This window comes from Theobroma umbraticum, unplaced genomic scaffold, assembly GCF_002168275.2.
Source record: "Theobroma umbraticum cultivar Fairchild unplaced genomic scaffold, ASM216827v3 scaffold_204.0, whole genome shotgun sequence".
In the NCBI taxonomy this organism is placed as follows: domain Eukaryota; kingdom Viridiplantae; phylum Streptophyta; class Magnoliopsida; order Malvales; family Malvaceae; genus Theobroma; species Theobroma umbraticum.
Genome location: NW_018397267.1, coordinates 5,245,934 through 5,261,995, shown reverse-complemented (window position 1 = coordinate 5,261,995; position 16,062 = coordinate 5,245,934). Strand labels below are relative to the sequence as shown.

Sequence of the window (16,062 nt, the reverse complement as noted above, 5' to 3'; positions counted from 1 at the left end):
GGGTTTCTTAAGAAGTCTACCCGGGTGTAGAATAAGAAAAATAGAACCACAGCAGATAATCCATTGAAAATCCCATGAAATTTGGGATTTTTACAGGAATAAATACAAGTATTCCTCATTGATAACTAAAACATTAAGCTTTTCAAAAATTCCTAGAAAGTAGAATTAGACCAGGGTTTTCAGCTAAGGAGCAAGGAAACCCCAGCCTTCGAATTGAGAAGAGAAATCGAATATGGAAATCGACCACTTACCGATGACCAAAGCAGGAAAAATTATGAAATTTCGAGAGAAGAAATACACGAAGGCGAAGATTGGGGATTGAAGATTTAAAGAGAGAAGGAAATCTGATGGCTTTTTGGGTGAGGGGGTTTCTTGAAGAAGGAAGTTCGTTGATGAAAAAGGGGGCGCAAGTCAGGAAAAGAAGAAAGAAGTTGGTGGGCAATTTCTCAAATATGTTGGAGATTTTTATTTTCGGGGGCTAAACGGAGCTGAGGGCTGAGGCAGACAACAGGTTCACCGTACACGTGCGTTTTTGTTCATTGTTTTGGATTCCTAATCCAAAATAAATGTTAATATTAGACTTCAATTCATGATTAAACCTTTTCCTTCCCTCAAAATATTAAACCCTTCATGACAAGTTCTTTCTTTTTTTCCAACATATTTTTAATTAGTTAGTTGTAATTAAAAATAGATAAAATACACATTAATGTTATCTTAAATTACTAAATACAGGTATTAGTAACACAAAATAAATACTCTTATTCGTCTCTTTTGTTTAGTATTTTTTTTTTTGTTGTGATGTCCTTAAATGAACTATTCTTAAGACAACTAATACTCTTAATTCTTTTGTATTATGAATTTATTTTTTTATTATTTTCTTATTAAAAATATTAAACATTTATATTATAAAAAATTTTAAATTTTAACATAAATAATTAAAATAAAAATTTTAATTTTAATTTTCATTAAAATAAAAAAGATAAAATGAGTAATAATTAAATAAATATTTATATCTTTTATGGGTAATCCAAATAGTTGAATATTTAAATATTTTTCAAAAAAACAAAAAGGGTAACCTTTTTATATAATGTAGTCACCTGCTCTCGGGTCTATGTTCAAAGAACAAAGGGCAAGAAACTGAAACAGAGCAACAAATGGGCATGGGTTCTTACAAAACGAAAAGGGTAACCAGAAAAGAAATTAAATATACTGCAATGCCATGATAGGAACCCTATGATTTACTACTAAAATATGTCTTCAAATGGTAAAATTAGAAGAGTAAGGTAATGTCAGATGGGAGCCACGTCATAAAAAAGGATGACGTTACTTGATCCAGCAAGAAAACTGGAAGTGTATAAAAATGTCAAAATCCAGTGATTCAATCTAATCCCATAATTCCCCCATACTGCACGGCTCTCTTCACCTATCTCTGCGAATCATAAACCAAACTTGGGTTTTTTCTCTCTGTCCTTTACGCCTTTACTTAAGGCACCCGTCTCTCTCTCTCTTGACTCCACATCAACACTTCTCCTCCACTGCAAAAAGGAAAGGATCGCTTCCTGCTCTTTCGTCTAAAGTTCAAGATTTTAGCTTTCGTTTCTTTCTCTCTCTCTTCTGTTTGGTAGCCAAGGAAAACTCTGAGAAAGCAAAGGTAAAAAAGACCAAATTCATGATGAATTATGAAAAGGGTATTAGCTAAAAAGCGTGATAGTCTTGGACTTTGCACTTTGTTTCTGGAGTTTTTGGGCTATATTTTAGTTGGATGTTAAAGTAAGTTTGTGTGTGTGTGTGTGTGTCTGTGTAATTGCAGGGATGGGTTTTGCAAGGAAACAGAACGAGTTCTTGAGTGAGATCGGGTTAAGCACTAGCAATTTGGGGTGTTTTGTGAATGGCTCCTGGAAAGGAAGTGGCCCTGTGGTTTCTACTGTGAATCCTGCTAATAATCAGGTTCTTATTCTGTGTCTATGAATGTGTTTTTCATGCTATATGATTTTATTACTGATTGCCGCGACAGTTATCAAGATTGATGGAACAGTCCCTTTTTGAAAAAATAAAGCAAGGAATCTTATGGTATTCTTCTTTCTTTGATCCACCTTTAAATTACACAAAGAACTCAAACCAAAGCTAAGGCCTTGTGTTCCTGGTGCTTCTAAGGAGTGGCAGTATGCTTCATTTTTCAATTTCTTTGATAATAAATCTCTCTCTCTCTCTCTCTCATTCTCTTCTTGCCTCTAAATAGCATCACTTTTCGACAATTAAGGATTTTTCATTTAGTTATATGTTACAAGTTTTCTCTTATTTTTGCTTCTGCATTTTCAGATAATAGTGTTTTATAAGCACAATTGTTAGTTACAGAGTATGAAACCATGCTTGCATTTGGAAGTTATTACTTTTTTCTCCCTTCTGTAGATAGTATTATTTTTCATATTGATGCAGAAAATTGCTGAAGTTAGGGAGGCTTCCATCCAAGATTATGAGGAAGGGATGCAAGCTTGCAATGAAGCAGCAAAGATTTGGATGCAAGTAAGATAAATAGATGTCATAATCTAAACTGGAAATTTTATATTTATTAATGGGTTTTATATTTCATAAATTGTTTCAGGTTCCAGCCCCAAAGAGAGGTGACATAGTTCGACAAATTGGTGATGCATTAAGAACTAAACTACAGCAACTTGGCCGCCTTGTCTCACTTGAGATGGGAAAAATTCTTCCTGAAGGAATTGGGGAAGTTCAAGTATGTTACGCAATGTTGCAACTGTTGTTAACATTGGATATTTGCATAATATGTTATAAGATGGCCGATATTGAACAACTTGTTTGCTGTTTTGAATTCTCTAGCTATTTGCTATTTAGTTGAGTTAGTTTAAATATTTTGTTGAAGCTTCACATGAATCAAGAGGTACTTGGTAATGGGCATCTATCAAATTCTATTTGTGGGGAAAATATACTCAATTAGTGTGTTAAATAGAATTTATATATTACTGGTCAAAGTAATGCAGCCACAAGACCTTGCTACTAAACTTAAGGTTCTCAAGGTTCATAGCTTTACATTCACCAAATCATGTAACAGGGTTATTTACTTTAAGACATTTTCTCTTTCACAGCAAGTACTCTTTTTTTCTTTGTTATTTGCATTATTCATGGAGGTCAGGAAGTTTTTGCAAGGATTCTTTTGGTGGCAACAATGACCTAATTTTACTAAGGTGTATGAATGGTATCCAATAATGGGTTGAATATTGTCAGGATGCCCTTATGTTTTCTCTAGGTTAATCTCATTGTGGCACACATTAGCTATCATGATATGATGAGTTCTTTATTGACTGGATCAATTCTGTTGTTTTGCTGGCTCATTCTCCAAAGCTATCATAAGACATAACAATTATAGTAACTATGTAGTATCTTTCTCTTTATAATTGCAAATATGCAAATTTTGCAGGAAATCATTGACATGTGTGACTTTGCTGTGGGATTAAGCCGACAATTGAATGGATCAGTAATACCTTCAGAACGTAAGCCCATATATTCATTAGTCATCATTACTTTATGCATCCTCTTGTGGTTGATTTTGTAAATGGCTTGAATTCTGTTTTAGGTGCTCCTGATGAACGAAACTGCAAAAGTTTTTCTGGAATATTGAAATTTGCATATGTTCTGTTGTTGGCATTTCCTTATTACTACAAACTGTCAACATTTTGGATTTTATGTTTAATATAATTTAACATGAGATGATATGATTCAAGGTAGTACACTGTAATATGTATGAACATATGTATGATGCTCTAGACAGCATCCTAAAATGATTGTTCTGTTGTTAACAGGTCCAAATCACATGATGTTGGAGGTGAGCTACATGTTTAAACTTTTGAACTTGGACTCATAGTTGAAGTCTGGTACTAAGGTTTACATTATTTTAATTTATTCTGAGAACAGATATGGAATCCTCTTGGAATAGTAGGTGTAATTACGGCATTTAACTTCCCATGTGCTGTTCTTGGTGAGCTCCATTCCTTTTATTTATAAACTTATCTTTTTTGGTGCTGAGGGGCTTAAACTTTTGCAAGACAACTAATTTTAGAATAACTCTGAATTTTATTTTCTTTTCTTGCTTAGTATTGTTGCTTCTGGGTTTTCATTCAATTGGATTCTTATCTATGGATCAATGTTTAAGACAATTGGTGTTCATTTTATCAGGGGAAAAAAAAACGTTTCCATGGTAGAGCTTGGAATCAAATTATTAACTGAACTAGTTGTAATTTTCGCATTGTGTAGGATGGAATGCCTGCATCGCACTAGTGTGTGGCAACTGCGTTGTTTGGTAAGGCCTGATGTCATTGTTTTCTAAGATTATTGTGTTTCCACCTTTTGGGGAATATTTACACCATTCAGTTGATATATATTGTTATTGGGTCCATTATGCCTAATAATTAACTGTAAATTCTAGTTATATTAATACACAGAATTAAGTATATTTACTACTATGCTTTTTTCTTGATGGAAACTTCTTGGCTATTATTTTATTATTCAAATTAGTTTTGGTATTTATTTTTATATATATGGTTTTTAACTTTTATATCCTCAGTTCCCTTCTATGGAACTTCAACATCATAGTATGTGAATTCTGCTGTTTTATATCTCATTAAGGACCATTAGTATGTACTTCATTGCTTTCCTTTAACCATAACTTGGTTCAACACTGAAGTGCTATAATGAGATAAATGCACTTCTGGAAGATCACAAAACTCTTTTATTTTTCAACATCTTGTATTGCTGCATTAGCTTAATCTCATGGTAAGAGCTGCTTACAGTTTAAGAAGTACAATCCAAATGCATAATTTGCTTTTCTTAGAAAGATTTCTGCTTAATAAGTTGCATCTTCTTTAGTTAGCATAAATTGCTTTAAACAAAATTTAAGTTCTTTTTCACCAGTTAACTTACAATCTTGGTGCTTGAAAACTGTCATGAATTGTAGGAAAGGTGCTCCAACCACTCCTTTGGTCACCATTGCGATGACAAAGCTAGTTGCTGGAGTCTTGGAAAAGAATAACTTACCAGGTGCAATTTTCACATCATTTTGTGGTGGTGCTGAAATTGGGGAAGCAATAGCAAAAGATAGACGCATTCCTCTGGTCTCATTCACTGGGAGTTCAACGGTATTTTAATCTTGTGCCTCTCTAATGAAATTATTTTGTTACGTATTGTATTTGCAATGGCAGGCCTGTTCTGTCTTCATCTGTATATTCTGGAAATAATTTCAGGATAGGACATTTTATGTTCTTGTTGAATTTAAACAGAGACAAGGGGGATGTAAGAAAAGAAAAACACCTGTTTACTAATAGTTGAAGAAAGATTTCAAATTTGATAGTTTCATTGATGCATATCAATAAACAAGAATTTTACTCTCTTTTTTTTTTCCAGAATTAACTAGAATTTTATTTTATTATTTTGGCTAATATTAACAGGAATTTTACTTAATTCACCAAGATTTTAATTTATATTGCACATTCTAACTGCAGGTGGGTTTGAAGGTGCAACAAACAGTAAATGCGAGATTCGGTAAATGTTTGCTTGAACTGAGTGGAAACAATGCAATAATTGTCATGGATGATGCCGACATACAGTTAGCTGTTCGTTCTGTGTTATTTGCTGCTGTTGGTACTGCTGGTCAGCGCTGTACCACATGCCGTAGACTGGTATTTTTTAATTATGTGATTTTTCTTCTGAATTATGATTTATATTGTCAGCTGTCAATACTCTTTCTGCTGACTTTGCTTGTTGGCTTGTATTGAAGCTTCTTCATGAAAGTATATATCAGAGGGTACTTGACCGGCTACTTGGTGTGTACAAACAAGTTAAAATAGGGAACCCATTAGAAAAGGGTACCTTGCTTGGGCCACTGCATACTTCTTCTTCAAGGAAGAACTTTGAGAAAGGAATAGAGATAATCAAATCACAGGTATGTTCTTTGTTTTATTTTTTTCACTCTTGCTACTCATTCAACCCATGGCTAAGTTTCTCTTATCTTCTGTAAAATAAATTTTGGGTGTTAGTAAAATAAAACGCGACTTAATGCTTCCAACACCACATTTATGGGTGTGATGGACTACCATGACATGTTCAGAAAGGGCAGGTTATAGTTTTAAAGCTGAGAACCCATACTCATAATTTATCTTTGTACATGAATTAATATCTTTAGCTTTCCGCTGTTCCTTATAAACTCTCAATAAATTATTGACTTTCAACATTGTTAGGAGGTAGTCTTGGAACTCTTTAGGTTGCAGCATGAAGCTTTATGTGTTGACTTTATGATTGGTTTTGATGTCACCTGGAAGTTGATTTGGTCTGAATTTCAATTGTTCTGTATTTTGGCTTTAGTTCTTGAGCGTATTCTATCATGTGATGTTTTCCAGGGAGGAAAGATCCTTACTGGTGGTGGTCTGATAGAGTCTGAAGGGAACTTTGTGGAGCCCACAATTGTTGAGATATCTCCAAATGCTGATGTTGTTAAAGAAGAGTTGTTTGCTCCGGTTCTTTATGTCATGAAATTTAAGGTAGCCTCTTCATCACAAAAAACTTCTCCTCATGTGAGTTGGGTAGATGGTGGCCACGCCTGCTTAGAGGAATCACCCTGTACAAATTCTGTCATGTTTTAATGTTATGTGAGGAGCTCCTCTCTGAAAACCTTAACCACTTGTGCAGACTTTGAACGAAGCAATTGAAATAAACAACTCTGTTCCTCAAGGACTAAGCAGTTCTATCTTCACACGTAAACCTGAAGTCATCTTCAAGTGGATTGGGTGAGTCTCGTTTGTCTTGTTAATCTAAATTAATTCAGCTCCTGCTTATATATAAAAGCTCTCGTTTTGGTTGTTTATTGACATTCTATTACAACAATCAAAATGTCTTCATCCCTGCATGTAACTTTAGATCAATGATATTTCTATGGCATTATAGAATCATGCTTCTCACCAAATTACATGCGTAGGCCTCTGGGAAGTGACTGTGGTATTGTCAATGTGAACATACCAACCAATGGGGCTGAAATAGGTGGTGCGTTTGGTGGTGAAAAGGCTACAGGAGGAGGCCGTGAAGCTGGAAGTGACTCATGGAAACAGTATATGCGCCGCTCAACCTGGTAAAAACTTGATTATGAATTCCACTACCACTTTCTGACATCCTTTTCATTGCTAAGCAGTGGGATTCAGTGTAAAGTTCTCAATGAGCTATTTGTTTGATGTCTTTGGCAGCACAATAAATTATGGGAACGAATTACCTCTGGCACAAGGAATCAATTTCGGCTAGGAACGCCACCTGGTTAAGCATATATTAACCATTTTTCACATAGTATTAGTCTTGTTTTTCATTTTACTTTTTCTTATTTTTCATTTTCTCGCACGCAGGGTCAGGACTTAGGAACCACAGTTGCATCTCCTGCAAGGTCAAAATTCTTGGCCTTGTTGGTTTGGATTGTTGACTGGCCCTCCATCTTTTATGCTCTATACTGGGCTTTGCTTCGCATAATTGTCGCCTAAAAGCATGAATACTAACATATGTAGAATAAAAGGAACAAAAAAAAGCCTGCAATCTGCAAAAGGCATGATGAAGATGTTCTTGTTGCTTGCGATGAAGATTCAATGAAGGTTAATAACAATCTTGCTATCTGAATCTCCAGGTCTACTGTATCTGCTGTGCACTTCTATAATAATTCTTATTAACGAGAACACTATTGAATGTGCTCTTCGTATTGCATGTTATGCTTTTGTTGACTATCAAGTTTCCTGTATCATACTGATCCATTTCGTGTGCATTCGCATTGCAAAGAACGTTTTTCTAATATTTACTATTTATCAGTTCCATTCCTTGGAATTATTTTGGTCCAAAATAAAAAGAAAAACAATGAAAGATCATGGAAAGATTCAATGTCAACCTCAATCTAAACTAAACACCATAGGATTATCAATTGTAGAGACCTTACATGATCACAAATTGGGTGTCCTTATGCCATAAGTCTGTTTGTTTAGATTCACACTAAAGATGGAAACATAAAAATAAAACGAAAAATGCAATCACCTACCTCAAATGATTAAGCTACTAACAACCAATGTGGACAGATATACTCATTTACATAATCTCATTATCTCTGCCCACTTCTTTATTTTTTAGGTAATAAGAGACAAATCATGGTGCAATAGGATCATATTTACATTGATAAGTAAATCAGTAGGTGCTTGTCGGGTGGATAAAAGAGTAGTTGTTCAGAGTAAAAACAAGACCATATTCTTTCATGTGCTTATGCTTGTCTATTTAGGCTTCTTTAGTGAATTATTAAATTGTTCACTTTTTTTTTCCCCAAATAGATTTGTTAGTTTTGCTTGTTTGATGAAAAATTGAAGGGAAAAAATATTTGCAGCTTTTACTTAATACTGTTAGACAAAGCTAGCTGTCATAGCAAGCTGTCACGAACATAAGTTTTTAACCTAATAAGTAAAAGAAGATTTATATTTTTCATTTATCTTTTATTAATATGAAATATATAACAAAATAATCTTATCAAGTTTAGACCTATCTTTCTACCTAGTTGGGATACGTTTGAATTGAGCAAAAAATCAGTCCTGATTCCACTCATTGCCATCTTGACCTTGCACACGTAATTAGATTAGCTGGAGTTGAAAAGAAGGATTGCAGTAAGAATGTAAATTGCAGGCAGGCATGAGTTAGACTTCATAATATAAGGATTACCAATATTTTTTTTCTGTTTAAAGTCAATACCTAACTTGGGTTTTAATCATGGAAATAGAAGATAATCATATTGTTGGAAAATCAATGGTGGTAGAAGACAAAAAGAACAAAACCATGTTTCCTTCTTGTCCATATAGTAATAATTTTTAGGAGTAATTAAAAAATAAGATAAATATATTTGAAGATTTAGATGAATGACTATTTAGGGGAACGCAGGAACCCAAGCTGTTTAAATTATTGGAATATTATAGAAGCTTATTCATGGAGGCTTTAGATGGCGTTTATATCAGGAAACTAACTAACCACCAATTTAGAGATATTGACACTTGATTTTTTTTTTGTTATTATATTCTCTCTCAGCCTAGCTGGTGTCTCATTAGAAATATCCATTCTCCATACTTGCGGGGTTGGAAATTTTGGGCCTTGTAATATATAAGTAACCTATTCATCATCAAATTAATAAATAAATAAATAAACTAAGAAGAATTTTAACTTAATTGGAGAGAAACTACTTGACTTTATGATCATCACCTCATAAAATGTACAATTATCAATTATCGGATGGAGGGGGCCAAGACCCTATAATGGATCGCAATCAGTGGTCTACAGGCCCCCCCAGCAAAGCATATGCATAACTTTACTTTGATTGGATTGATTTAGGGTAATTTATGTGATATGAAAAACAAAAAGGTATGGCAAAGACCACAGAATCTATATCAAACCTTGCTAGAACCTCACTTTGTTCTTTGGGAGAGTGAAAAGTCTGGACAAAAATGTATGGCATAGTTCTGCTACCAAATCTCCTCTGCAACCATTTTTTATATTTTTGTTTTATCAGCAAAATAAAGCAATAATTTGATCCTGACCTGTATTGGTTTAGACCAAACTAAAGAGGTTTTGCCCTTCAACAATATTCCAAATTTGGCAATAATAATAATGAAGGCCACATAGTTAAGAGGATTGGTGGGGTCCAAACCTGAGTCAGATGATCTGTCCTTGATGGACCCCATAAGCAGCCTAGACCCACTTGTTAAATTGCTTCACTTGACAACCATGCACTGAATCCATTTCCAGAAACTTTTGTCTGTCAAGGGTTTAACAGAGCAGCAGAGCTGTCCACTACTGATTTTAGTGTTAGCATCTTAGTTGTCACCGATGTAACAGTAAAATTTCTTTAATCTTTACTCAAAGCTTTTACTGATGATATCAGCAGGAGGTTTCATAAAAGACAAAGTTTCCCATGTTTCATGGCAGGCTTTTTAACATTTTCTGTACAGCACATTGTTGCTAGTGAATTTTAGGCAGGCATATCAGTTTCTGTAAGAAGAGCCGTCCAGTCCAAAATCTGGTATTTCCATTGACCAAATAAGAGTTAATTATCCCCATTCCATTCATGCAAAAACTTCAGGGATTGTCATTCAATTCAAGATTTGAGATTCTAGACTTGATAATGTGGTTGCAATGTCCTAACAACGTGGGAAGAAAACCGGAAATCTTGTGGAGATTGACCAAATTTATGCAAATCAGGCACAAACACAAAGTGACATGTTAACTAATTTTTCCTGTTTGGCTGTAGATTGGTTTTAAACAGCTCATTTCAGAGCGGTATGCACTCCTTTGATTTAGATCTGAAGTATCTCATCAGAAAATGTCATTAATGGCATCTCAACCGATATAGAATCACACATAGGGAATCCATGGTAGGTTTCAAGTATTAAACAATTCCATGTTACTCTTGGATTTTTGTACAACTCAACTTTGGAACCATATTCTTCGACCCAATCATGCAAATCCCAAACCAAATATCAAATTCTTTCTCTGTCTTCTTGCTAATAGAATCTTAGAATTGAGGTTCTGTAAATTCTTTATTCCCAACAAAATTTTTGTGCTCAATACCCAAAAATCAGGGGAGCACCAGAAAGAAAAAAACACATTTCCAAAACGAATAGTCCCACAACTGGTACAAGTTTTACAATTAAAATATGTATCGATTTGGTAAAAAGAATGTTCAAATTCAATGTCAAACTCAAAACCCATTCGACATTAGTTGGTAAAAACTTGTCTAAACTGGTTGAATTTCCTTCTTAAAAGAAGCAGCAAAGCAAGCAGATTCAAAGGGTGGAAAAGAGAAGTGCAATTATCTGAAAGAAGAATTAGATTTCTAATAACAAAGGAGTTATATATTTGACATTAAGAACTACATAAGCATCTAAATCTAACCATAAACATGAATTGCTTTTTCTTTTTCCTTTTTTAATTCTTTGCTCTTTGGTTTTTTTAATCATTGATACATACAATTGGAGGAATTCGAAAACATATGTATCGGGCCAAACAGCCCGAAGCTCTGTTCTCTGTAATTGCAGCATGTCAACTTGAATTCCCCCCAAGGTTCTCTTTATTCCCCTTCATTGTCTCTTATATATCTTGTATCAACCAGACAGGGTAGGGAAACAACTTTCAGACCTGGTAAGCCCCGGACCCCGGATTTCGCCAACTTTTCTTGTAGGACTAGTTGGGGTTGACCTTAAACCTCTTGGAGAATCCAAACTCCTTCTAAGAATACTTCTCATAGCAGATATCAAATGAACGGTAGGATCAGGAGGAGGTCCGGAGGAGACAAATTTTTTGCAAAAATTCATGTGCCTTGCCATTGCTTCCTCCGTACTAATAAGCCTCTCCGACCTTATGATCTCATCTTTGACAGCTTCAGCACAAAGGCCACAAATCCATTTACCTTGATATCGTTCGCGTACCCTTTCGATGTATGCTGGGGTACACTCCTCGGTTAGCCCACAGCAATCGCATTTTGCGAACTCAACTTCACTTTGTGCTACAAGTTTTGCTGCCGTTGCTTGAGTTTCCGGTGCTGCTGCTGATACCACCATTGGATCACTGATTATTGTAGCAGGCATTGCCAGTAGCCCTGTCAAACCAATACTATAAACGTTAATAACGTCAACAAATACACTTTAAATTGGGGTTCTGTCAACTTTCTGGCATACTTTGGGTTCAATCTTTTATTCGATGTGAACATGGTGAAAACGAAGTGAAAGAATAACGTTGACTTGAGATATTACAGCTTACCTAATCTCTAGCTGGCATTTGCATTATTAACAACTAAACAAATAAATTCCCATTCTTTTTCGCAACTAAAAACAGAGGATTGGGCAGTTTTGCTATTCTGTTTTGAAACTTTGTGTTCGTTTCTAGAAAGAAATGGTGAAAGACAAATAACATATGAAGGCTGAAACTCACATGGTATATACCATGGAAAATATTGGAAAACGAGCTAACAATCATAATCTTAATGCAGCTAATAATCCAGAGAGACTGCCAAATTTAAGTTATGTAATTTCATTTTCAGTCCCACATGATCATTTATATAATAAGAAGATTTTTATACAAAGCAAACACCCGGAAATAACAAGAACAAAAACAACCAACACCAGACAATTGAAAGAATGAGAAGAAAACGAAGGAAAGAAAAAAAAAAACACAAAGAGTGTGTTAAGAGAATTACCAGCAGAGAAGCAGATGATTCAAATCTTTTCTGGCTCTTGCTTACAAATCTCCCTCTCTACTTCTGCTAGTATGGTTATTTAGGTAAATTATATGTCTCTTTTTTCTGTTATCTCTCTTTCTCCCACTCTCCTTCGTCCACCTTTCCTGCAGTGAAGAAAATCTCACACATGAAAACCATTTCCTTGAAGCCTCCCCTTTCTTTCTTTCTCTCTTTCTTTCTGTCAAGGAACTGTGCAAAAACTTCAAAGACCCTTTGCTTGATTACTTTGAAAGAGCCCCAGAGACCAAATCTCTATATGAACAAAAACCAAGAGAGTGCTTTTTGTTTATCCTCCACAAATTCTCCACTCAAAAGCACTTATAAATGAGAGAAATAGTGGAGAGAGAAAGCTTTTCTTTCTTCTTTTTTCTTTTTTTCAGAGATAGAAAGAGAGCCCAATGATTGAAACTTTAAGGGGTGGACTCTACTAATGCCACATCAGCAATATTTGCTGTAAGTGAATCATGGCCGTTCATCTCTTGATTGCCAGCTAAGCATTATCAACTTTGGGTTCCCAATTTGTGCTGGTTGGGGCAACGGGAAGTTCTTAGCTCATTTCACCTGCATCTCTGGACCAATCCCATGTTGCCACGTGCAACGCCAAAACGTGCAAGGGACAACTTTGAAGATCCCCCCATTGGGTATTTTAGGCTTTCTAAGTAAAAAAAAATACTAATGCGTTCACATTTGTACTGTCAGTACTTTATTAAGATGATTAGCACTAATTATGGTTAAAAAATCTGTGTATTATGGGTTTATACTGTACAATGTTTGCTGTTGTTTTGTTCAGTTTCTTATTCTATTTTGGCAAGTGAATTGGCTGTGTTATGAGCTGGACATTTTTTTTTTTTTTGGGTTTGTTTTAATTGATTATTATTTATTAAAATTCTTATTAAATAGCCTTATGGTCACAAACAAACCCTTTTTCTTTGAAATCTGTATTAGGATAGAAAAGTATTTTCATTTTTTTTTCTTTTGGCCAATGAAAAGTAATTTTTTCTTTAATATTTGTTGATAAACAAGAAAAATATTTTGTAGGAGAAGGGGACCAAACAAGGCCAAAGCTAGATTCTTAATTAAGTAAAAAGGATTGCAGTGGTACAAGTGCCCCGACTCTGGGCCTGTTTCCTGGGGTTATTATCTCTTTCCAGGACTGATGTTCATTTTGGTTGCTCTGTCGCACATTGTGATTAATCAATCATTTCATTCATATAGAGAACATTTAGTCCACAACAAATATATTGTAAATTATTTTCATTGGAAATTTATAAAAAATATAAAAATTAATTCCATCAAAATATTTTTATAGAATTTTTTCAACAGAATGAATTTCGTCATAAAATTAATATATTTTTTGTAGTGAAATATGGGGCAAAATTATCTGGTTTCCTCCTGTTTTTTCCTTCATCTTGGACTTATATAAAATTTCAGCGGCTAATCTACACCAGAAAATAAGCCTTTCTTCTCAGAGATTATGTTACATATTTGTCATTAGCAAGCTATTTGGGCATTATTATTAGATTGTATAGGTCCCAAGGACCACCAAAAAGTTGCTTTGAATCTAGACAGTACAGTTAGAGGCTTGCAATTCAACAAAAAAGTAACGTGCACATTTGGAGTTTTGACATAAGTTTCAATTACTACGTTTTCCATTAAATAACCTTAAGTTAAAATTAATAAAAAAAACCATCATTTAATTGCCTTCAAACTTAAGAAATTCATTTTTTTTCCTTTAATATTTAATTGGAAGTATTACGGTTCAAATTAAAACAAATATGTTGCTAATGAAACAAAAATTCATTGAGAAATTTTTGTCTGAAAAACCACAATAATTTTTTTGGAAGGAAACTAAAACGAAAAATAAAAATAAAAATAACACGTGCTAGGCAAGAGCAAGTGGAGTAATCGCACCTTTAATAATTGGTTAGAATAGCAGTGCAAATTACGCAACCCCTTTCCTTCTCTTAGTCCCCACTCCATTACGTTTTTCCCAGCTTGCTGGTGATTCCTCATGGCTCCAAACCTTCCCCCCGCCCCCCTCCATCATATTCATAGGGGCAAAGGCACTCGTCACACTCCTAATAGGATTAATATTTATTCTGGTTTAATAAATACATGGACCAAGCTTTGCCATAGCTAACCCAATGAAAGTTGCAGCAGCTTGTGAACAGAAATAAGAAATTATTGTCAATCGATTGTGATAAAGACTTGCACCTTTGAAAGATTAGGAAGACAAATGACAACCCACCCCACCCCACGTTTTGGTCCTATCTTCTCCCCCACATGAAAATCCTTCTCTCATTCCTTTTTGTGTCGCAACAAATAAAGGGAGAGAAAGACTGAAAGGGATCAGAGCCTTAAAGGAAGTGTTGGGAGATTTAGATTGCTTCACATCGTTCTCATGCATGTTTCACATGCATTTGTCTAAAGCCATTTTCTCATCTTTATATATATATATATATCATTTCATGTCCCTTTGTAATGAGGGGCCATTACTCCCAAAATTTTAAAATCTTTATATATTATATATTTTTAATAATTTTAAAATAATTTTTTATTAATATAATATAAATTAAAATAAATAATAAATAATTTTACAAATTTCATTTAATTTTATTCAAATTTTTAAGTTTCTCCACCCATCTTTTCTTTTTTCTGTTTTTATAATGTGAAATTATAAAAAAATAAAATTTTTATTTAATTTTTTTATTTATATTATTATTATTTATGTTTTTCAATTATATTCTATTTGCTCATATATTTTAAGTTTTTATATATATTTTTTTTAAAATTTATATGAATCATTAACTATATTTTTTTTATTGTATAGATTATATCTCCTATTTGTCATGATTTTTTATCTATTATATGGATTTTATTTTTAGTGATTTTAATTTTTAAAAATTAAAAAATTATTGTATATGGAATTCTCAAATATAAGTTCTAGTGTTGCATTATTGGTTATTATTTAAAATTTTATTAATATTTTTTTTATTAATCCTAATTATATAAGAAAAAAATATCTTAAGTATATATTTTTAATGTGCTTTATATTTTATATTTAGTTGAAAGAAAATTATCTTGAATATAAGAAGAAATTATTAATTCTGTATACCGTATTTAACTATTTTTATTTTATGCATTATAGTTTAATATTTGGTGTTATAAACTTAAATATAATAAAATAAAAATATTGATGTTGAATTACCATTAGTTTTTTAGTTGATTATATTGAGAAAAACAAGATTTCGAAACAAAATAAATGATCAGTTTTTTACAAATAATTTAATTATTTATATTAAAAAAAATATTACCATCATCAAACAAAACTTTTCTAAAACATTATTATCTAAATCATGTTTGTAATCATATCTTTGATGCTCATGTGACCAAATTAAACTTACTGTTTTAGTGTTGTTTTGAGAAAATTAGTACGGAGTAATTGTGATCTATATTTTAATATAAAGAGTTTCTTGAAACACCCTCCTCCTTTTCTTTTTTTTTTTGGCTCTTTTGCTTTTTCTCTTTTCAATATTTTCCATGTCAAATGGTTATGATTAAGTGTGGGGCTATAGTGGTTGGAAAATGAAAACTTAGAATGACAATTGACAAATACATGTGTTTTTTGTTTGATTGTTAATTTCTAATGGAGAAAGCTGTTTAGGAAAAGCTTTCTTAAGAGCCACAAAAAGAAGACATCTTGATCCTTTGTAGAAGAAAATATAATCATAATTCCAATAAGATCTAGAGTATATAACAAAAAT

At 33.3% G+C, this 16,062-nt stretch overlaps 2 protein-coding genes across 2 annotated transcripts; one reads left to right on the top strand and one right to left on the bottom strand.

The window, feature by feature from the left end:
- Nucleotides 1-1,384: 1,384 nt before the first annotated feature.
- On the top strand, nt 1,385-7,746 carry ALDH7B4 (aldehyde dehydrogenase 7B4). The gene is made up of 16 exons (XM_021439332.2): nt 1,385-1,651; nt 1,811-1,947; nt 2,437-2,523; nt 2,603-2,734; nt 3,437-3,509; nt 3,819-3,841; nt 3,931-3,994; nt 4,270-4,315; nt 4,970-5,150; nt 5,514-5,690; nt 5,789-5,953; nt 6,408-6,548; nt 6,697-6,794; nt 6,983-7,132; nt 7,245-7,311; nt 7,398-7,746. The coding sequence occupies exons 2-15, from the start codon at nt 1,813-1,815 to the stop codon at nt 7,297-7,299; spliced, it is 1,527 nt and encodes a 508-aa protein (XP_021295007.1). The 5' UTR covers nt 1,385-1,651; nt 1,811-1,812; the 3' UTR covers nt 7,300-7,311; nt 7,398-7,746.
- Nucleotides 7,747-10,873: 3,127 nt separating this feature from the next.
- Nucleotides 10,874-12,686, bottom strand: LOC110424195 (uncharacterized). The gene is made up of 2 exons (XM_021438723.1): nt 12,257-12,686; nt 10,874-11,659 (listed from the first exon to the last, which is right to left on the bottom strand). The coding sequence occupies exon 2, from the start codon at nt 11,646-11,648 to the stop codon at nt 11,166-11,168; it is 483 nt and encodes a 160-aa protein (XP_021294398.1). The 5' UTR covers nt 11,649-11,659; nt 12,257-12,686; the 3' UTR covers nt 10,874-11,165.
- Between the last annotated feature and the right edge of the window lie 3,376 nt (nt 12,687-16,062).